Below are 22,519 nucleotides of genomic sequence, written 5' to 3' on the forward strand. Positions count from 1 at the left end.
GCTATAAAAATGATGCTTCAATGAACATCTTTGAACACAAATTTTTCCAAGCATCTCTGATTATTTCCTTGAGATTAAACCCAAGCCCTCTAAGTGGAATTACTGAATAAAAAGGCCAAGAACACTCCTAAAACTTGTGACATGTGCTATTTTGAGATGTTCTCCTAACTCCTATATCCCCCAACTCTGCTACCTCCAAACATGCAAACATGCCATCTAGAAACTTCACATTTTAGTACATGTTTAAAATTATCCTTAAAGATGGACAGGGAGAGGGGCTTAATGATTTGCTGAAACATATATTTCATTGTAGAAACTACAAACTTTTGTACTTTTACAGACACACACACACATTCACACACACAGAGGTTATAAACATTAGAAGAGATCAATGTTTTAACTGGTTTTAAGTCTCTTCTTCCTTCTCTTGAGTGAGGATCTCAAAGTGTAGCCTCCACATCAACAGCATGGCAAATGTCACCAAATGTCAAATGGCCAAAGAGCCATTTGAAGTAGATTTCAGTCAGATCCTGAGGAACAAATCAGTTTACTCCCCCTTCATGGCCTGATGCTTTTATTCTTCCCTCCAAAGCAAAACAAAACAAAAATAAAGGGGCAAAAAATAAAGGCTAGATTGACTTTGCCACAAAGGAAGAAAAGTAATATTTTTTAAGCACTATCTTTTTTAAATGTTTGCAAAAACCCTGACATGGAAGGGTTTTCTCTGTTAGAAAAAATAATCATTGAGGAAAATGAGGATCTCAAAGGGAATAAGTTACTGGGGACTGGTATGCTAACTTGATGGCTCAAGAGCAGAGTTCTCTACTTAGGGACATCAACCTTCTTGCTTCTTTCCAAGTGGTCATACTGTGGTTGTCAGTGAACTGTAGTCCAGAGCAGTGGTTCCCAAAATTGTGTGCATGAGCGTCACTGACATCCATAGGGAACAGCTCAGTAGTTACTGAACATCACGCCTGCATGGAGGATACATAGTGCTGAGCTTGAGAAGCTCACACTATTTGGGAAAATAAGATATTTACATAATGAAAGTAATTTTTTTAAATAACATGAGACAATGGAGAAAGGCGGTCCCTCAAGTTGGTATGATTAAATCCCAAGTGGGTGGTATGGTAAAAAGTTGTGCTTGGGAAGCAGGTGTCTCAGCAGCTGGCAGCTTCCATACACAGGAAATGTGTTGGGAGCTGGGCTTGCTATGATTCCTTTGGACAGAAGGCAGAGGGAAGAATGAGCAGAGGAACTGAAAGAGTTGAATGTTGGTGTGTTCAGAGTGTGCACGCTATAGGAACAGGAAGGGTATTGTTCTGAAGAGTAGTGTATATGAGGCTGCAATGAAATGTTGAACCCGACATTGTAGGGGGAATGCATTTCCAGGATTAGAGACTCAGACTGGACCCCAGGTAGCTAGCAGAGTACACGGTAGGTACACACTTGAACTCTAGAGGGAGACTCCTGGGTTAAATCACAGTTCTGCTCTTTACCAGCTGTGAGGTCTTGGACAAGTAACTGAATCTCTCAGTGCTCCATATGACAATGGTGTATAATAATAGTTCCTATCGTATAGGGCTGTTATAAGAACAAAATGATTGTATACCTGTGAAGCCTGGAACCATCCCTGGTACCTAACAAGTGCACCTAACCTAAAATGTTTGCTGAGTCATATAGGGAGAAGCAAACTTTGGTAGGGTATAAATAATTTTAATTTTTAGAAATTATCTACTCATCCAATAAATACTTTGTATTTATGTCCCCGTTGGATTTCATTAAAGAACTAATGTCTTCTTTCCTGAGAAATGCATTAGAACATCACTGCTAGACACCTCTTCATATCTCAATAATTTGAAAGGTTCATCTCTTACTCCATGACTCTGGTTACATGGCTAATCTTCAAGCAAACTGAATGGAAGAAATATAAAAAAAGTGGGGCTAGGTACCCCAAGATGGAATGGAAGTGACTCACTTTCACTAACAAAAGGAATAATTTATTTTTTTAAATTTTCATTAAAATTTCAGTTAGTTAACATACAGTTATGTTAGTTTCAGGTATACTATATAGTGATTCAACACTTCCATGTATCCCGGCGCTCATCACAAGAAGTACACTCTTTAATCTCCATCACTTATTTCCCCCCACTCCCTCCCTTCCAGTAAACATCAAAGGTCTGTTTCTTAGTTTGGTTCTCTTTATCTCTCTTTTTTCCCCGTTGCTCATTTGTTTTGTTTCTTAAATTCCACATATGACTAAAATCATATGGTATTTTTGTTTCTCTGACTAACTTATTTTGCTTAGCAGGACACTCTCCAGCTCCATCCACATCATTTCAAATGGCAAGATTTCATTCTTTTTTATGGCCGAGTAATGTTCCTCTGTGTGTGTGTGTTTGTGTGTGTGTGTGCGTGTGTGTGTGTGTACCACTTTTTTTGTCCATTCATCAATCAGTGGACACTTGACTTGGCTATTTCCATAATTTGGCTATTGTAAATAATGCTTCTACTAACATCAGGGTGCACACATCCCTTTGAATAGGTATTTTTGTGTCCTTTGGGTAAATACCTAGTAGGGTGATTGCTGGATGGTAGAGTAGTTCTATTTTTAACTTTTTGAAGAAACTCCATACTGTTTTCCAGAGTGGCTGCACCAGTTTGTGCTCCCACCAACAGTGTAAGAGAGTTCCCCTTTCTCAACATCCTTTCCAACACCTGTTGTTTCTTGTGTTGTTGATTTTAGCCATTTTGACAAATGTGAGGTAACATGTCATTGTAATTTTGATTTGCATTTCCTTGATGATAAGTTATGTTGAGCATCTTTTCATGTGTCTGTTGGTCATCTGTACGTCTTCTTTGGGAAAATGTCTATGTATGTCTTTTGCCTATTTTTAATTGGATTATTCATTTTGGGGGTGTTGGGTTTTATTAATTTTTTAGTGTATTTTGGATACTAATCCTTTTTCAGATACATCATTTGCAAATATTTTGTCTTATTCCATAGGTCGCCCTTAAGTTTTGTTGATTGTTCCCTTCATTGAGAAGAAGCTTTTTTACTTTGAGGTAGTCCTAATATTTATCTTTGCTTTTGTTTTTTGTTTCCCTTTCCTCAGGAGACATATCTAGAAAGAAGTTGCTATGGCTGATGTCAAAGAAGTTACTATCAGGAATCAGGTAATTTCAACCTAAAATCTATTCTGGAGAGAACACATCCAGATTTTTTTATTGAAGTATAGTTAACATACAGTGTCATATCAATTTCAGGTGTACAATATAGTGATTCAACAATTCTATATGTCACTCAGTGCTCATCACACAGGTGAACTCTCAATTGCCTTCACCTATTTCACTCATCACCTCATCCAGCACCCCTATGATAAGGAACAGTTTATTCTCTGTATTTAAAAGTCTCTTTTTTTTTTTTGGTTGTCTCTTTTTTCCCTTGTTCATTTGTTTTGTCTCTTAAATTCCATATATGGGTGAAATCACATGGTACTTGTCTTTCTCTGACTTATTTCACTTAGCATTATACTCTCTTGGTCCACCCATGTTGTTGCAAATGGCAAGATTCTTTTTTATGGCCAAGTAATATTCCATTTTATGTCTCACATCTCCTTTATCCATTCATCTATCCATCTTTCATAACTTGGCTATTGTAAATAAAGCTACAGTAAACACAGAGGTGCATTTATCTTTTTAAATGTATGCTTTCATTTTCTTTGGGTAGATACCCAGTAGTGGAATTACTGGATTGTGTGGTAGTTCTATTTTTAGTTGTTTGAAGAAGTTCTATTCTGTTTTCCACAGTAGCTGTGGCAATTTGCATTCACACCAACAGTTCTGGAGGGTTCCTTTTTCTTTACATCCTCACCAATACTTCTAACTTCTATTCAAGCCATTCTGACAGGTATAAAGTGATATCTCAATGTGGTTTTGATTTGCATTTCCCTGATGATTAGTGATGTTAAGTACCTTTTCATTTGCACAGTGAAGGAAACTATCAACAGAATGATAAGGTAACTTGCTGAATTGGAGAAGATAATTGCAAATGACATATCTAATAAGGAGTTAATATCCAAAATATAGAAATAACTTATACAACTCAACACCAAAAAACCCTAAGTAATCCAATTTAAAAATGGGGAGATGACCTAAATAGAGATTTTTCCAATGAAGACAAACACATGGCCAATAGAGAACACACTTTTACATGTAATCCTAGAAGATTATGGCAGGAATCTTTCTAGTAAAAATAGAAGGATGAAAATAGCTTACAGGTTATGTGATGTTCCAAGTCAACTGTGAATAAATTAAACTTTTATTAATAGGAGGATAGCAAGTGATTACAAATTTATTCTAAATTAGCTGTAATCCCGTGATAGGAGGTAAATGACAAATTAATGTACCACCAATGATGGACTTTTATTGATCTAAATTTTTATATTCTTCTATAATCTCACCAAATAGATTATGTAATTGCACAATAGACTCTCCGAGAGTGAGAATTGTTTATCTGCACATTCAAGCTGAAGGTACACAGAACACACTTCACTTTGGAACTTCAGATATCTTGGATAGTCAAGGAATCTGATACACAACCAAAGGAAGAGGCCAATTCAGGTTGGCTAGTTGCTGGGAGGCCCCAGCTCAAATTTTACCTCCTTGATCTTTCTTTACCTCCTTTTTCTTCTTTATGCTCTCTTAGGATTTTGAACATACTTCTTTCACATCATTTGTACTATTGTGCTAAAATTATTTGTAACTGTATTAATTCCCTCACCTCACTGGTTTTCTTGAGGTGAGGCAACCTATTTTACTTTTTTTAACCTAGTACATTCTTTGATCCTAATAGACCCACCATGTTGTATATGATGACTAATTAAATCAATTAGTAAATTATATGGAAGGACTTATCATACAAACTTGGGCTGGATTGTTCCCATTTTCCCTTCCAAACCCCTCTTTACTCTTTCCACCTTTAAAGATAATTTGGATCAATAGGCACTCTTGCTTCTGGCTTCTGGTTGGTTTCAGCCAGTGGGTATCCCAGAGATCAAGGGGAGGAAAGAAAATGAGGTCATAGTGTTGGTTTCCCCGGTTTCCTCTGAGGGGATGTGGTGAGGGATGTTTGTGTCAAAAGCCATAGCTCCATTCAGTTTATGTTCTCTGGGTTCCAGTGATTACTCTCTCCCTTGACCTTTCAGGCTCCCTGTTGTTATGAGCCTCAGTACTGCACCATCTGTTGTGGCTTCCCTTTACCCTTCTCATATCTTTATGATATTTATTGAGCTCTTCCCAAATTACCCAGTTTGGATGTGCCGTCCATTTCACACAGCAACTCTGGGCCTGCAGGGTCCCTGACAGAGAAAGAGAACCTGCCAGTGAGGGGGGTTGGTGAGTAAGAATAGGTGGAAGTTTAAATACAGGTCATTCTGTTCAAGTTCTGAAGGATAAAGTCTGGGCTGAGATGCAGTCTTCCAGTGTCTTCTTCCCTCTCAAAATGCTATCCATTTCATTTATGATGTGGATTCCTCTTACTATTTTCTCTAAGAACTGTACTGGAACTTGCTTTTTTATGGCTAAATTTTAGATTCATTCTATGGTTTCTCATAAAAATACTCTTTCCTCTTGGTAATTATCACAGTCACAGAGAACAAAAGTGAAGTAATTTGGTAAAGAAAGAATCAATGAAATCTGAAGTCAACTTGGGCATGCTGAGAAGTCACGTTGTTACAAAATATGAAAATGATTTTTATAATGTGAAACTAGTGTTTTCATGATAAGTAAATCTGGTAATCTTTCTAAAATCCATGATGCTCAGGGGTGAAAATACAGAAACTAGATTCACTTTATGGAGTCAGAATATAAAATGTTATTCAGGAGTTCTATAGGACTACATATTAAAAGTTAATATCAGGGAATATTGACTAAGTGCATGCTATGTCTCAGACACTAGCGCATTACCTTACTTCATTCTTACAACAACCTATATGAGGGGCTGCTCATTTTACACAAAAGGAAGCTGAGAGGCTGGGAGGTTTATATAGTAGGAGTGTGTGGAAAAGGTGAGATGCAGGAGTATCTTAGTCCAAATCACCCTCACTGCTGTACTGTCCTGCTTCTTACCTTTCTGCATGCTGCATACAAGAGGTTTAGATATCCAAGCTATACTGCACTAAGCCCCGAGAGTTAAAGGACTACTATGTTCTAACTAGTTGCAAGGTAAAGGTAAAATAAAGTGCAAACAAACCCCCTTGCTAATAATAAGATTAAAGCTGATTTTTTTTAAAGATTTTATTTATTTATTCATGAGAAACACAGAGACAGAGGCAGAGACACAGGCAGAGGGAGAAGCAGACTCCCTGCAAGGAGCCTGATGAGGGACTCAGGACCAAGGACCCCAGGATCACAACCTGAGCCAAAGGCAGACACTTAACCACTGAGCCACCCAGACATCCCATTAGTAGAAAACATTTATCAAATGTTCCTGTATTCTTGGCACTATACTTTACATGCATTGTCTCAACTTAACCCAGTGAAGCAGAAATAATCATACCCATGTTAGAGATGACAATTGAGTCATATGCCCAAGATCATTCAACCAGTAGGTAGCGGAACTAGAATTCCAAACCAGGCCTCCCTCTCTCTCTCTCTCTCTCCCTGCAACCCCCACTGCTTTTTAGTTAACAGCTAAACTGATAAAGAGTAGTGAAGCTTCAATTGATCTGAATCTGGAAGATTCTTTATGCCAAGATAGATACCTCAAGTTCTGCTTTCCCCCTCCCTGTATTTAGGGAAGGTATTTAAACTACTTAAATGTTTTAAGCTTTCAAATAAGATTTTATTAATTTTCAAGCATATCACTTAGTGAAAATAGAACTTGAGCCATTCTCATATAATTTGAGCCTTGCTTTTATGTTCTGTGACCATGAATGTGTCACTGTTATTACTCCCCATCACCATCTTCACCAGCACTGTCATCTCGGCTATGACTACTCTCACCACTCCTACTCAGCAGTATCCTAGAGGTTCTAGCCAGGACAACCTACCAATAAAATGAAATTAAAGAAATTCATGTTGGAAAGGTAGAAGTAAAATAATCTCTGTTTACAGATGGCATGATCTTTTACACAGGAAGTCCTAAGTACCTACCAAAACTAATAAGTTCAGCAGCATTCATGACCAATATATAAAAATCAACTGCATTTATGTACACCTGCAATGAACAATTCAAAATTGAAAGTAAGAAAATAGTTTCATTTACAATAGCATCAAAAAGAATAAAACACATGGAATAAGGTTAACAAAGGAGGTGTAAAATTTGTACCCTGAAAGTTATAAAACACTGTTGAAAGAAATTAAAGAAGATCTAAATAAGTAGAAAGATGACCCATGTTCATGATTTAAGATTAAAACAACAATATTCCTAAAACTGATACATAGGTTCAACACAATCCCTATCAGATTCCTCGCTAGCTTTGTAGAAATTGACAAGCTGATCCTAAAATCCATATGGAAACTCAAAGGACTCACAATACCCCAAACAATCTTGAAAAAGAACAAAGTAGGTGAACGCACACTTCCCAAATTCAAAACTTACTACGAAGTAACAGTAATTAAGACAGTGATGTATTGGCATAAAGACAGACATATAGATCAATGGAATAAAACTGACATCTGGAAATGATTGTTTATAGTTAGTTGATTTTAAGCAAGGGTGTTAAAACAATTCAATGGGAAAGAATCATCTTCCAATAAATGCTGCTGGGACAATTGGATATCCATATACAAAGGAATAAATTTGAACCCCCTACTACACACAATAAACACAAATTAACTCAAAACTGATCAAATACCTAAATTTAAAGCTAAAACTGTATACTCTTCATGGAGGGAGCATTACTTGGCAAAGAATAGAAATAAAGGTCCCTGAGTGGGTAAGGACTTCTGGTACTATCAGAGAAAGAGACATAAGAGCCACAGAGAAAGGACACTGGCTCTGGAACTTTGTAATAAGGCTTAAAGCCTTATAGATGCTGTCCCATGTTTGCCATTTTCCTAACTATTGTCTGGATTCTTCTAGCAGCAAATTTTTTTAAACCAAAAGACTCTGGAAAGTATAGTATAGTGAATTCAGAGAGCAGGTTCTGGGAAAGACCACTTTATATTTGAATCCTAGTTTCACCATTTTCTAACTGAGAAAATGTCTTCTGTTGGGTAAATTAAATGTCTTCTATGCCCCAATTTCTCCATCTATAATTGTCCTGTCCAATTCAGTAACCACTAACCACATATGGTTATCGACTACTTGAAATGTGGCTAATCCGAATTGAGATGTGCTATACAGCATATACAAATTATATATCACGTTTCAAGGATCTAAGCCTCCCCCCCAAACTATTTAATACTTTATATATATATTACTTGTTGATATAATACTTTGCACATATTGGATTAAAATATATTATTAAAATTCATTTCACTTGTTTCTGCTTATTTTTTTAAAGTCACTACTATAAATTTAAAATTACTTATGTGGCTCACATTACAGTTCTATTGGACAGTGCTGATCTTTAACATGTAAATAATGATGCTATTGTTTAGATGTAGTTATTGTGAGAATTAAATAATTTGATACATATACAATGCTTAAAATACCTGCCATATAACAAGTACTGAATACGGTATTTTTGAAGGTGGTCGGGTTCAGTGAGGCAGGGAGCAACTTGTCATGGGCAGAAATCTAATGAGATACAGGAAATGCAGGAGCACTTCACAGAAGAAAAGCAGCCAGGCTAAATCCTTAAGGTTTGCAGAAAGGGCAGAGGACTCATGTCTGAGGGCTGAGCACTTCTCCGGCAGACATGTTTTCAGAGGACAAAGCTGTCTGAACACTGATGTTTGAAACAGTGAAGTGGTGAGAATTAGAGATTATATATATATATATATATATATATATATATATATATATAGTTATATTTCTGGCTCCAACACGTCAGAAATAGTGCTGCAAAACATGGACTATCACTCCAGCCCTCTTACATTTCTACCTTGTTCATCCAGACAGAAGTCAGTGCTTGTCCTAAGTTTCAGGTTTCTTGTTTCTTTGGAGGAAGTGAGAGTTGCTAAGTACGATCTATTCTCCAAATGGGTGGCAGTGTTTGACTTGGCCAGGCAGACACGCAGTTGGGAAGTAGCATAACACTCATGTCCAGGACACCACAGTCATCACTCCTGAGTAAATTATTTTGTACTTTCCAGAAGCAGTTGTGATTTGTTAAGCATCACATGGCTGAGCTTCCTTGGCCCATGACATATTTGGCTTAGGCCCTACACCAACTTACTTTCGCTGTAGCATGAGTAACTTTACAGAGTGCTTCTTCCAAGGTCAATGCCACCACCCATGACACACCACCCCTTTCTAGTTTTTGATTCCTGTCTCTCTTCCTGGTAACATAACAATAAAGGCGCCAGTCCAAAGCCTTATGAAAACTGGAATTAGAACTCATTTTCAAGTTTACAGGTCCTGAAGAGGTTCTCACTGTTGGTATTCTGTGGCTCATATTTCCAAGGGCTCTGACCTCTTATTAGAGAATCTGGCTTGTTCTATAGAGTGATAGAGGATTAGTTGTATATGTATCTGGGCTCCAAAAGTGGCAGAAACAGAGAAATATGGTGTTTGAAGTAATAGATGACAAAGGCAACTCAATGGGATGTCCATATATTTATTCCATCACACATTATTTAAAATTTACAACCAGTGGTGGGCTAGCTGAACTTCCATTGTGCACCCATGCACATGTGCGTGTGTGTGTTTAATGGACAAATGAGTACCTATAATCTGTTTTGAGTTTATCACTGTCAACACATACATCTGGTTTATTAATGGATATTTAAAAATGTTTAACATAGCTCTTTTACTTTGTACAAATAAAGACCATCTTTTCTTGATTTCTTATTTTAGAAGTCCAAATCCATCAGTATGAAATTCTCTTGGCCATTCTGGTTTTTGTACAGACTGTAGTCAAGCAGACTAGATCCCCCACCACAAAACACTTGAATGAAAGAAAAAATAATGAATATATGAAGATGTCCCTTATAAAGGACAGTGTTCCACATTATAGTCTCAAAGAGACACAGCACAAGTAAAATCAAATGGAGTTTCTGAAATTCATATTTCTAACTCTTACATGCTAAGTACAATATTCTTGCAGAGCAGAAGGCAGAGGGCAAAATGGCTTCCTTCTAGCAATCTGACCACATGGCCAGCAGAAAGATGATGCTGTTTTAATTCTTCATGCCTTCTACCTCAATGTTTAGTAAAACAAATGAAAAAAGAGATAAATATTCCCTCTTGAAGCTGTGACAAAAGTCTTTAAAAAATCTTATTCCCTCCCTCTACATCCTCTCAAAATAAAACAGTCTGGGTTTTTTTTTTCCTGATTGGGCAATATATTTGGTAGAAACAAGCCATGCAGAAAGTCTTCAAACATACTGATTGAAAATCGTTGAAACAAAATTGGGTTCTCCTGAGTGTACACGTATTTTGTATTGTATTTTATAAACAATTGTTTCTTCTAAGAACAATACTCTTCTCACTGTACCAAATGGGATTTGATAGAGGTACCAGAACACCAGGAATGTTTCTGGAAGTGTCACATATGTTGGCTCAAAATGACACTAAAGGTAGTATACTGAATAGGCCCAAATTTAATCATTTGAGGTTTTTTCAGAGCTTTTTACAAAAATCTTAAATACGGGTAAATATGTAAACACCGTGCTCTCAGAGAGCAAGTACATAGGCATGTCACATCATATCCCTTCTGGGAAGACAGATTCAAGTGAAACCCCACCAATAAGTTTCAAAACCAACCACTAGAAGCACTCTCTGGTTCAGGGGCAAACACCACGTTGCACATCTCAGAGTTCTCTTGGTGCAGCGGGAATTCAGATCCTGCTATGAGACTTTCTTTTCTTCTCCGAGAGATGTAACCTCTGCCTGTGGACAGCCTTTCATACTTGGTCTCAAATTGCCTACATAACAACAGCAACAATAACAAAATTACACACATAATTAAAGTTACCCCACACCCCTTAGAGCCAAGCTACTGAATGTAGTACACTTGAAGCTTCTGTTTCAAAGCAATTTGAGAAAGGATGAGAGTGCCAAATACTACCAGTTTCCATTCCCATGAATGGGCTGATTGTTTTCTTCCCATTTCTTTCTACACCAACAGATATACTTCAAATGCCTGGAATATAGGAGTCCTGCCATACATTTTTCTAGAATGAAGGACCAAATTCCTCTCAGCTTTTTGGAGATGCTGTTAAGCTTTCCAGGCTTTGCTATGTCTCCCACCCCTCATTCCAGGAGCCCCACCTTAGGAGCACTCCCCTCTTGAGTAAGTAGTAGGTCCAACTGGATTTAGGCTGAGAATGCTGACAGGCAAACATTCCTAGAGCTCTGGGCCAAATGGAATGTGGAACCATTCCAGTTAGCCTGATGAGCCTGGCGAGCCTGGCTTGGTGGTCACTGCATTTTGACTATTGGAAAGTTGATTTTTTTTAAATTCATTAATCGAGGTTTAATTCTAAACTAAGTTAATATAAATTGAGAATGGCTTAATATTCTGATTATAATCCACTTTTATTCTTTAAAAATATAACATACTCATATTTGTACTTCTATCATCATGTATACATTTCTTATATGGATCATGAAATGTCAGTACAATAAAGCAAGTGCTCAACTTTGGTCTACTTATCAAAGGAGATGATGTAAGATATGCTTGCCATTTTAAATATATAAATCACCTTCATGGTTAATAATGTGTGTCAGGGAGACCCCCTACAACTAGTAGAAGAATCAGTGCTAGTTAGCATTCTACTTCCATGTGGTAGTATTATTATAAATCACCATTATAAGATTCAAAGGACACAGGGTAAATGAGAAGCTGTAAGGTAGAAGAGGTGCTAGGTTGCTTACTTGAACACATATTTGGCATTTGAGACACTAAGAATTCTACTGAAAGCATTTTTTTTTTAATTCAAAATCCCAAACTCTCAAGCTTGAGCCAAAACTTGAACAAGTTGCTGTTGTAGGATTACCTAAAAATTGTGAATTAATTGGAGCTCTTAAACCATGGTAAATGATTGTCAGGTGTTTTGTTTTGAATGTTCTGTCCAGGAGACAGTTGTGAAGTTAACTGATAGCAAGCACACACCCACTATTTTTGCTGAAACTACATGGCAACTCTAACAGCAAATCAAATCCCTTTGTTACTTTGATAAATTCTTTCTGGACTAGAATATAATATTATCCCCAGAATCAAATGAACTAGTCCTCATATTTTCTTGGTATCCTAAAAACTGACTTTTTTTAGCCTTATCAATTATTCTCTTATTTAAAGGAAATTTACGTTTCACTCTCTTCTTACCATTTCTTTTTAAATTTCTGAAACTAAATGCTCAAAACTGAGTGTAAGCTCCTGGAGAACTGGGGACTACCCAGGAACAGGTCATGAGGACTGCTTCTTACCTGAATGGAACTCCATCCTTGTCCATCTGCATGCAAACCAAGAAGGGGTACTGCGAAAACTGTACGGTGGAAATAAACTCCAGACCCGTTTCTGTTTCTGCACTGATTTCCAGGCCAGCTTTCACAAAAGAGGAGTCCACAGTCATGCTGCCAATTATTGCCAGAGCCACCCTAAAGATTTAGGCAAAAAAAAAAAAAAAAAAAAACCCTGTTAATATCACACTTAACTAATCTGGAACAATTGCTATAATTTCACAGGGTCTGAATTCATGAATGGAAAGAAATGTGTAAAAGACTACTATATGACCTAAATGCACATGGAGTTCTGTTGGTCACCAGGGGTTGGTTAGTCCCAGGGATGAGATAGTGAAGGTCTGCCCTTGTCCCGAGCCCTTCCATAGCCTTCAATCTAGATGAGGGAATGTAGAGTCTATCAGGTACTACTGTTTGATAGGGGCATACCAAGAGCTGAGGGCAAAATGTGCCTAGAACCCAATCCTTTCAGGGAGCCGGAAATACATGAGCTAGCTTAAAACAATGTCTAAACTCACAAAGACAGCTAGCTGACGTTCATAACAATTTTCTTGGTAAATATCTCTCCGTGGGCTTCTGCATTGCTATTTCAATTCCATTTCATTACTTTCTCCAAAAGGTCTCCAGAGACATAAGTCTATGGTTGCCAAGATATTTGAAAAAATACTGTGCCCACCAAAAGCTATTCCTACAGTGGGGCACGTACCATGCATGCCCAGAAGGGACAAATATGGTGGGTTCTCCAACAGTTGCCTAGAGAAATTAGGCAGATTGGGTTGACTAGGGAACATGGCTTGGATGATTATGAGGAGCATAAACAATCCCAGTAGAAGGCTTACCTCTAGGATCACTCTAATTTAATTGTAGACTTTAAATGAAACTGTGGGAAATTACTCCCCCAATTAAGTCTGAGTTCTATGCCCAGGCTTTTCTGATAGAAGGATACTATCAAAGTTTGCTGTGCAAATTAAAGTCCCTGCTGTTGTTGTCAGTATAAAAGTAGGTCAGAGGTGATATCATGTAAATCCTTGAATCCCTTACATACCTTCTAATATCTTACACTCAACAAAGGCTTAAGAGATATTTTTTAAATGAACAAGTGAAAAATTGAAGATAGATTGGCTACAATGTGGATACCAGTAGATTCTTAGGGATACTGTGTCCTTTTTAAAAATCCAGATAATTTTTGATGCGGCTCTAGATGATTTCTTTCTGAAAAGAATTCATTTCCATTTAATTTGGGGAAATGTCTATCTAGAAAATACTTCAGAAAAGGAAAAAGAAGACCAGTTCACCGGGAAACCCTAAATTATACTCCTGATCTCTCTGATGGCCTATCCTATTTCTCATTCTTTGTTTCCTTTTAGTAACACTGTGAGTCACCTTTCACATTAAAATGATGTGTTTAAATTCTGATTTCTCAATTCCTTTGCCACAGGTTAATAGAAATCAAAACTTTAATTTTATCACTCCAATCTCACTTCTGTCCCACCATAGTTTTAAATATCAAAAGGTAAAAATTCATTGCACTTCCATTTCCTTTTCTTCAATTCCATGACAAACAGAAGAATAATTCTTTTGATTATCACACTGGTTTAGAAACATTGTCTTATGCTCAAAATAAAACACTCCATTTGATTGGACATGAACGTTACAAAAACTAAAGGAGAAAATTTTGTTTAGAAAAATGAACGCTAATGAAAAAACTTAAGGACTCCTAATGTTTAAGACTACGATTCTTCACAAAAGTGACCACTTTTTTATTTTTCTCCACTGAAGACAGCAAAGGAGGAAAGATTTAAAATCTCAACAAGAGTGATAAACTAAAAAGTTTACTTTGGAGTCATATTTTCTGACAGTATTGTCAACTACTGAAGTGGAATACCAAGAAAGGATGAATTTCTCATCCACAGGGCATGCTGGCTGTGGATGTCTTTAAAAGCGTGATAATTCTTGGCTGAGTTGATCAGATAACTGGCCCTCTCAAGAGAAGCTATGGAAAGAATGACTTCCCATGGTTTCTTCCTACCCTGTGATTTAATGATTACAAATAGAAGACATAGGTTTTGAAAAGTCAGAGAGCTAAACAATTCCAGAAGCATCTCTGCAGTTCATTGCATCGAATATTATACACATGCTTACCGATTTTTCACCCGGGTTTTAGACTCACGATACCACAGGCTAAACTCCATTGCACCTGAAATGTCAATAGCTAGACCACCCTGGACATCCATATTGGCCTTTAGTCCAGATTGCAACTGAAGCTCCTAGAAGCAAAAATACATAACAGTAGTAATAATAAAAACAAATAAATTTAGCCAACTCCTTTCCAAAGGCACATTCAATCTCCTGCTATAGATAATACCATTTGAGTTGTGCTAATGTTGGAGTCTTCCTCTAGGCTTGGAAACACATTGTTCTAACCTTGATTACTGGAAGTAAACTGCTGATTCGCTCAAGTATTTAGTCAATTAAAATACTAGAAAAGCGAAGTGCCAGTTGAGATGGGTGAGATTTTTTTTTCCAATCATTGCCTCTCTTTGGGAGAGGCAAAGGTTTTCAAGTATAGTCCCCTTTGGAACAACATCAACATACTAGGAACTTGTTAGAAATTCAAGTCTCCTACCTACTGCATTACAAACTCAGAGAATGGGGCCCAGCAATCTGTGTTTTAACAAGCCCTCATGTGATTCTGATGTACCTAAATTTGAGAACCACCTGACTGGGGAAACTGAAGGCATCTTCACCAGAAATCCAGCTGTGGCTCTGGGATGGGGGGGAGGAATTGGGCTGGATGATCTCTCGTGTCCTTCAGCACTTCTCTGGTTATGTGCTGTGTCAAATATAGGCAACTGCATCCTGCTGGCAAATGAAAGGCAGAATAAAAACTGCCGGTGTACTATACAAGTTCTAGGGATTGCCTAGATAAAGCTAGGAAGGGAAGGTACAACAATTTAACTCAGCCTTTACACCTTGCTGTTTGACATTTGGAATGACATCCAAATAAACAAACAAGTCCAACGTGAAATCAACAGTATTTTCCAGAGGGACTCATTTACAAACATAGTCTATCTTGAGCCATTTTGCAATTATCCAAAACCCATTGTTTTGTGTTGTCTGTCAGCAGTTAGCCTTTAAGTCTTGCATTTTCTGAGTGCATTAGCTGGGGTGATGTTGGCTGAAAAGTTCTTCAGTTGGATTGCAATCAGATTACCTGGGGACGGTGTTGGAAATGATAATGGCTCTGGGGGAAAAAAAAAGGCTTTCTATCCTTAATTTTGATATCCCTTCAAAGATCTTAGGTTCATGATAAGTGGCAGCATGACTAACTCCCTTGTATAACTGCCCTACTCAGACCAAACAAGCCATGCTTTCACCAACTACAAATGCCATGATTTTGCTTTCTAGAAAGGATCATATTGATCTCCCTGAATTCTCTCCACTTTCCAAAATATGTGGCAAGAAATCTCAGTCAAAGGCCTTGGTTTATCACCAAGTATACCAAAAAAGTCTCACTGTGGCATAAAGCAACTTTCAGTCTAAAAGGCACTTGAATGAAAGCATGAGATTCTCGTAACAGAGCTCAGGACACAGTAGGAGAGAGCCCTAAGAATACTTACAGCTACATTTAGTCTAGAACTAAATGTGATTGTAGTAGGACACAAGGGTGTCTCGTGCAATGTAACTAATATGAAGGAACACAAATTATCCTCAGAAAGCCAGAATAACTATGCTCAAATTTTAACCTATGCCTATGAATTACAGAACCAAGATTTCAGCATTCTACATTTGTACCATAATTGTGATTTTTCCTAAATGAATCCTACTGTGTACCTTATCGCAGAGGTATTTCCTTCTGGGGCACCTGGGTGGCCCAGTCAGTCAAGCATCCAACTCTTGATTTTAGCTCATGATCTCAGTGTCATGAGCTTGAGCTCTGCACTGAGTGTGGAGCCTGCTTAAGATTCTCTCTCTCTTCTCCCCCTCTACCCGCTCAACCTCACACATTCTCACTCACATGTGCATATGTGCACTTGTCTCTCTCTCTCTCTCTCCCTCCCTCTCTAAAAAAAAAAAAAATGAAGTATTCCTTTCTTCGGAATTTCTCCTCTCTTCTCAATTTGAAAACTATAATCCCATTAGTCTACCCAACCAAAAAAGGGTCTTTGATGTAAACTTTGGCTTTCCCACTGGCCATACGATAGGTAGAAGTCAAAACACACCAGGTGCCATGAAAAAGAGTTATTTCACAGCTTTTAGATAATGTGCCTTTTGTGGGGAGAGAGCATTTTCATTGCAGTCTGGGTTTTAAGGAGTGCCTTGGTTTTCTGGGAAGATTCCATTTCTGTCATGCAAAGGGACCATGGAAGAACTCTTATGTATAATCACAGAGGAATTTTCTTGAGCTCCCATAGAAGGACAGAGCACTGACCCTTGTAAGAGGACAGACCACTCTTCCTTGTGAAAGGGACTAAGCAAGGGATGCTTGGGTGGCTCAGCAGTTGACCATCTGCCTTCAGCACAGAGCGCGTGATCCTTGGGTTCCAGGAACAAGTCCCACATTGGGCTCCCCTCTAGGAGTCTGCTTCACCCTCTCTCTCTGTGTGCCTCATGAACAAATAAATAAAATCTTAAAAAAAAAAAAACAAGAAAGGGACTAAGCCACATAGTGCAGTGGTTCTAATTTTTAAGGGTATAAAATAAGTGGAACTAAGAGTTTGAGTACCTACTGTGTCTCCAAAGCTCGACATTTGGTATCTCTTTCAATTCCCATACTAAATCTTCCATGGTAAGCATTATATCTGAAGATTGAAAAGGAAATCAGGCCTGGTAGCCACACATGGAGACAGAATGAATACCCAGCTGTCTCTAGGGAGGATACTTTTCTATTACCACACATGACTATCACAAATCATAACTGTCTTTTGTCTCCTGGTGTGCAAGAAAGCATGTTCTGAGAAATATCATTAAAAAGATCATAGGCTTATGTCCTTGCTTGACCCAGATGCATATTTATTTAAACTATTACCTATGACCTACAGGAACAAGATACTAAAGCTTTACATTTGTAGCTAGTGTGACCTCTTGATCTTGTACCTTTGATCCCAAAGGTGTCTCTTATAGTTCAAACACGGATATTTTGACAAATTATCCCATTGCTTCCATTCAGGAGAATATGTTCTTTGCTGGCTAAAGAGGATCTCCCTTTTAAGCTGACTTTATCAGACATCCTTCTCTGAAGAGTAATCCAATTAGCCGAAAAGAGAGAGCGAGAGTAGGCACCGAGTAATTCCATCTGCCTTGGTGGCTGTGACAGGCTATCCACTGCCAAAATTTCCTTCAATGTCAGCACTTGACCTAGAGTGGTATGTGCCTCTGAAGCTGGGATGGCATTACTGGGTTGCTCTGCAGAACCAGGGAGCCTCAAGCAGCTTATTTGTATAGTAACCCCTGATCTGCCAAATGTTCCAATAGGAAACACACAAACATCGGGTTAAGTTTTAATAGCCATAGGGTGATCTTTGCCTTAGAATACATCTTAGATGCCCTCTCTTAATGAAAAGAACTTTACAAGATAATATAGATCAGGGGTTGGCAAACTATGAGCCTTCAGGCTAATCTGACCTGCTTGCTGGACAGAGTAGGAGAGAGCCCTAAGAATAAAATGTTGGAGAACGGCCACTTTCATTTGCTAATATACTGCTGAGAGCTGTTTTCACTCTATAGTGGCAGAGTTGAGTAGTTGCAATAGAGACCATATGTCCCACAAAACCTAAAATATTTGCTTTCTGCCCTTTACATAAAAAGTCTGAAGAGCCTGATCTAGATTACTATGTTTTCATGAAGATTTACAGCCCAATTCTGACCATCAGAGATTGCTCATAGGTAGCTGAGCACACACAGGTGGAGTTGAACCATCATTATTCCCATGTCTTAAAATGTAGATCACCTCCTCAGCACTCTATGGCTTCTTCAGAGATGTTTTTCATTAAGAATTCATCTCCCCTTAGGGGTGCCAGAGTGGACTCAGTCTATTAAGAGCCCAACTCTTGATTTCAGCTCAGGTCATGATCTCAGGGTTGTGGGATTGAGCCCACATCAGCCTCTGGGCATGGAGCCTGCTTAGGCTTCTTTCTTCCTCTCCCTCTGCGCCAACCCCACACCACATGCACCCGTGGACTCTCTCTCTCTCTTTCAAAAAAAAATAATCTCCTTAAAGTTAATACTGCAATGGATATATGCAACACAAAATTCTTATATAATTTACTATTTTTTCATATGTGACTTTGAGGATTAAAGGATATGACATGTACAACTGGTTGTCCTTGTCTTCATTCATACTAACTGAAACACAGGCTTATTCAGGGTGACGCGACACCCATTGAAAAACTACGTTTACCAGTTTTCCTTGCACCTAGAGATATCCATATGACACAGTTTTGATGAACAACAAAAGGGCTTAGGTTATTTTCTCCGTAATTTCTTGTTTGTGTTAGCATTAGTCTCTTCTCTTCTCTTCTTTCTCTTCTCCTCTTCTCTTCTCTTCTCTTCTCTTCTCTTCTCTTCTCTTCTCTTCCCTTCCCTTCTCCTCTCCTCTCCTCTCCTCTCCTCTTCTCTTCTCTTCTCTTCTCTTCTCTTCTCTTCTCTTCTCTTCTCTTCTCTTCTTTCTCTTCTCTCTCTTCTCTCAGTTTTATTGAAATACATATAATCTTATTACTCATATTATATTGACTATTTTCTCTTTTGCCTCAATGTGAGGAGGTGACTTCACCAGCTAACAAAGATGAAAGAAAACTCTGCTTGCCTATAACAAAGGAGAGAAGGAGAAAGGCCAGCAATACCAACTGGGCGAGTGCTTAGAATGTGACCTGTAGATGGGTGGAACCTTGTCCTGTATCCTCCAAGCATTGGGCACATTTCAAATGTGCCTGGAACACGTTAGGGATTCAATAAATACCTGCAGAATGAATAGATTACCTGAGAATGATCTGTCAGCAGAATGAGTCCCTTCACCACACTAACAGGGTCACCAGATGCTGACAGCATTTTGGACATCAAATCACTGTATCCATTGAAAAAAGTGACAGGTCTGAGCTGAACATCAAAGAGGATGGCTGACATGCCAGCATAGGAGTCAAGGTTCTCCTCCCCCTCATCAGGAGTAGCTGCAATCAAGCCCTCCAGACCTTGTGCTTCAATGACCACCTGTGAAAAAATGGAGATGACAGTCATGACAGAAGCTCCCTGCCTGTTCTGTCAGTGATGGTGAGGCTTCTGAACTATTGCTAGAACTTTCCTCAGGGTCAAAAAGTCAGATATCTGCAGCAGCTAGGCAAACAAAAACAAAACAAAAATAGGAAACCAACTCTATGCCTGAACAGAAGGTGAATTTATTTTCTTCATTTAATCCTTAAAACCTTTTATCCATTTTGTAGGTGAGGCAAAACCAAAAACCAAAAAACTCAAATGGCCAAGGCAGAACTCAAGCCCCTTCTGTCTGACTACCATGGCCAAGAGCTTTCCATTGTATGATGTCACTCTCGAGACCCTTAATCCCTCTAGGACTGTCACACATAATGAATCAGCTGTCCTTCAGAGCCCCTAAAAGGAGATGGAGAAATATTGGGATAGTGGCCATAAGGCGGCTGCTACAAGAAGGCGTGGAACATGCTAAGCCATGACTCAACACCTTTCCTGTCAAACTTTTCTCTCAAGCTGAAAGAAGAGATGATGGGGGCTCACATCAAGATCTCTCCCATAAATAGGAATCCTATATATTCTCTGTCCTCCATACCCAGCCCTGTAACCACTGGGTGTTTGACATTTCGGAGTGCATATCAGCAAACAGATGGTGATTCCTCAGGCAGAAGGACATAGTATTCTGACTGGAGTCTCATCATAGGGAATAGTAATATGATATTGATAAGAATTCAAGTTTGTGTAGTATTGGATCATTTTTAAAGCTAAATGAGCTTAATGAGAAGGTGATAACTTGAAATGCATAAAAACTAAAAATAAAGTATGTTTTGTAATTAGGAAGTCTTTATAGACTATAACGAAATTTTGGATAAAAATAAAGAGATGTAATTCAGCCAGTTGTCAAATGCCTCCACTTTATTCTTTTCTCTCCTATTGGTACTTAAAAATGTAGATGGACTCTTTAGAGAGTCAAAGTTTTTATTATGAGGAATCAACCCCCTTTTCCTAGAAACATCTAGAGAAGGAAAATATATTCCAGGGTAAGGTAAGTGGAGCCTGAAGGAATATATCTATGAATAAAAATAAAATATTTTTAAAGCATAAGTAAAATATATTAGCACAATTTCAATTTTGTGAATAGGTTTGCCTTTGAAATGACAAATAGATATTTGGCAAGTCCACTAAATCAAATCACTTAGGTTTCAAGTACATACTTGAAACTCTCTGGGGTTATAAACCATATATAGCACCCTGCAGATGATGGAATCATGAGCAACTTAAAATAGAAGCCACCATTAGCTTACACATTCTATAGTGTTACCATCAGTATGTATTTTATTCTCTTTGGACTAATTTTTTATATACTTCATTAAGCAAAACTAATGGAAAATGAGTTACCTGGCTACTGTGAAGATGAGACTTCCCAATGTACTGAAAGATGTTCAGGTTACTTCTCCTTAGAATGCCAGAACCAGAGTAAAGAATGTCAAGGCTGTAAGTAGATGCCAAATGGGGAGCACCTAATGACAAAGCAAAACAAAATAAAACAAACCCCCCATGTGATTTAGTAACAGTTCTAGCAATACCAACTTGGGGAAGGGCAGAGTCCAGGGAGAACCCCTTTCTGGGTGACATACGTGTTATGTAGCCAGTATAGGCAGAAGAGGATCCACTCTTGGAGAAACGGTCATAATTATGAGCAAGCATATCCTTCAGAACTCGACGGACCATTTTGCTGTAACACAGAAAAGGAAAAAGCTGCACATTCATTGTAATGGCTGCTTCCCATATCAGATTTGGAAAAAAAACAAATCCTCACTGGAAAAAAGAGGGGGCCAAATTTTCCTCATGCCGCTCCAAGACCGGGGAGGTGCCAGCTGGAGTACCAGCATTAGGATTAGGGCTTTCCCTTTCATTCCTCAGATATTTGAAATTCGGGTTGGTATCAAAATGACAGCAAGGCGAGGACACCCAGCTATGAATGGCTTAAACCAACTGATGACACACCTCAGGAGTGGAAAACACATGTTCTATGAATCATCATGGTTCTATTGTTAAATAGTATATACTTTCAAGGAAAACTGTACCAAACTGGGGGGGAGGGGTTGCCCAATGTTTCTTTAAACATTTTCCTATGCCTTCTAATGTTATCATTGGCTGATGATATGTTATAGTTCATTTCCAGGAATTTTTTCTACTTAATTAATTAAAGAGATATCTCAGTAAAACACATATATGAAAGATTATCTCCTCTAAAGTAAGTCTTCAACCTTACCCCATGCCTCTGTCTTGCCTGCCATCTAAGGAGTGTTGTAATCTTTCCAATCTTGACTATTTAACACTAATCATATCAGTAATAATAACATTATGATAATACCACAAAACATATCAAAATAATCAACCAAAGAAATCTGGATCTAAATCTGAGGTAGAAAATTATTGAGCGGAGGGAATGGTTACCCTATTGGTACCCCCCAACGCAATATGACTAAGTTATATCAGCCTGAAGAAAAAAGGATAAGGAGGTCATGATCGCTATCTTCAAATATTCAAAGGGCCTGCATATGGATGAATGATTAGACCTGCTCAGTCTGTTCCAGAGATTGGGGCAAATAGGGCCAGAAGGAAGTTTTCAGTTACACAAAGAAGAACTAAGTGATAGTCTCTGAATAATGATACAAATTCCCTCAGAAGAGGTGAACCCCACACCCCTGGACAGGTGGAAGCAAAAATTAGACTCCACTT

The 22,519-nt window shown here is 38.2% G+C and overlaps 1 protein-coding gene across 1 annotated transcript in view; it reads right to left on the reverse strand.

Moving 5' to 3' along the window:
- Positions 1-9,712: 9,712 nt before the first annotated feature.
- The window catches only part of MTTP (microsomal triglyceride transfer protein), a 44,852-nt gene continuing 32,045 nt past the window's right edge, over positions 9,713-22,519 (reverse strand). Inside the window, exons 13-18 of the mRNA XM_026015646.2 lie at positions 21,412-21,509; positions 21,173-21,294; positions 19,553-19,780; positions 14,717-14,841; positions 12,542-12,712; positions 9,713-11,037 (exon numbers count right to left, since the gene is read on the reverse strand). Coding sequence (XP_025871431.2) covers positions 10,866-11,037; positions 12,542-12,712; positions 14,717-14,841; positions 19,553-19,780; positions 21,173-21,294; positions 21,412-21,509 — 916 coding nt within the window. The 3' untranslated portion in view covers positions 9,713-10,865. The remainder of the gene's footprint in view (positions 11,038-12,541; positions 12,713-14,716; positions 14,842-19,552; positions 19,781-21,172; positions 21,295-21,411; positions 21,510-22,519) is intronic.

This window comes from Vulpes vulpes, chromosome 4 (assembly GCF_048418805.1).
Source record: "Vulpes vulpes isolate BD-2025 chromosome 4, VulVul3, whole genome shotgun sequence".
Taxonomy (NCBI): domain Eukaryota; kingdom Metazoa; phylum Chordata; class Mammalia; order Carnivora; family Canidae; genus Vulpes; species Vulpes vulpes.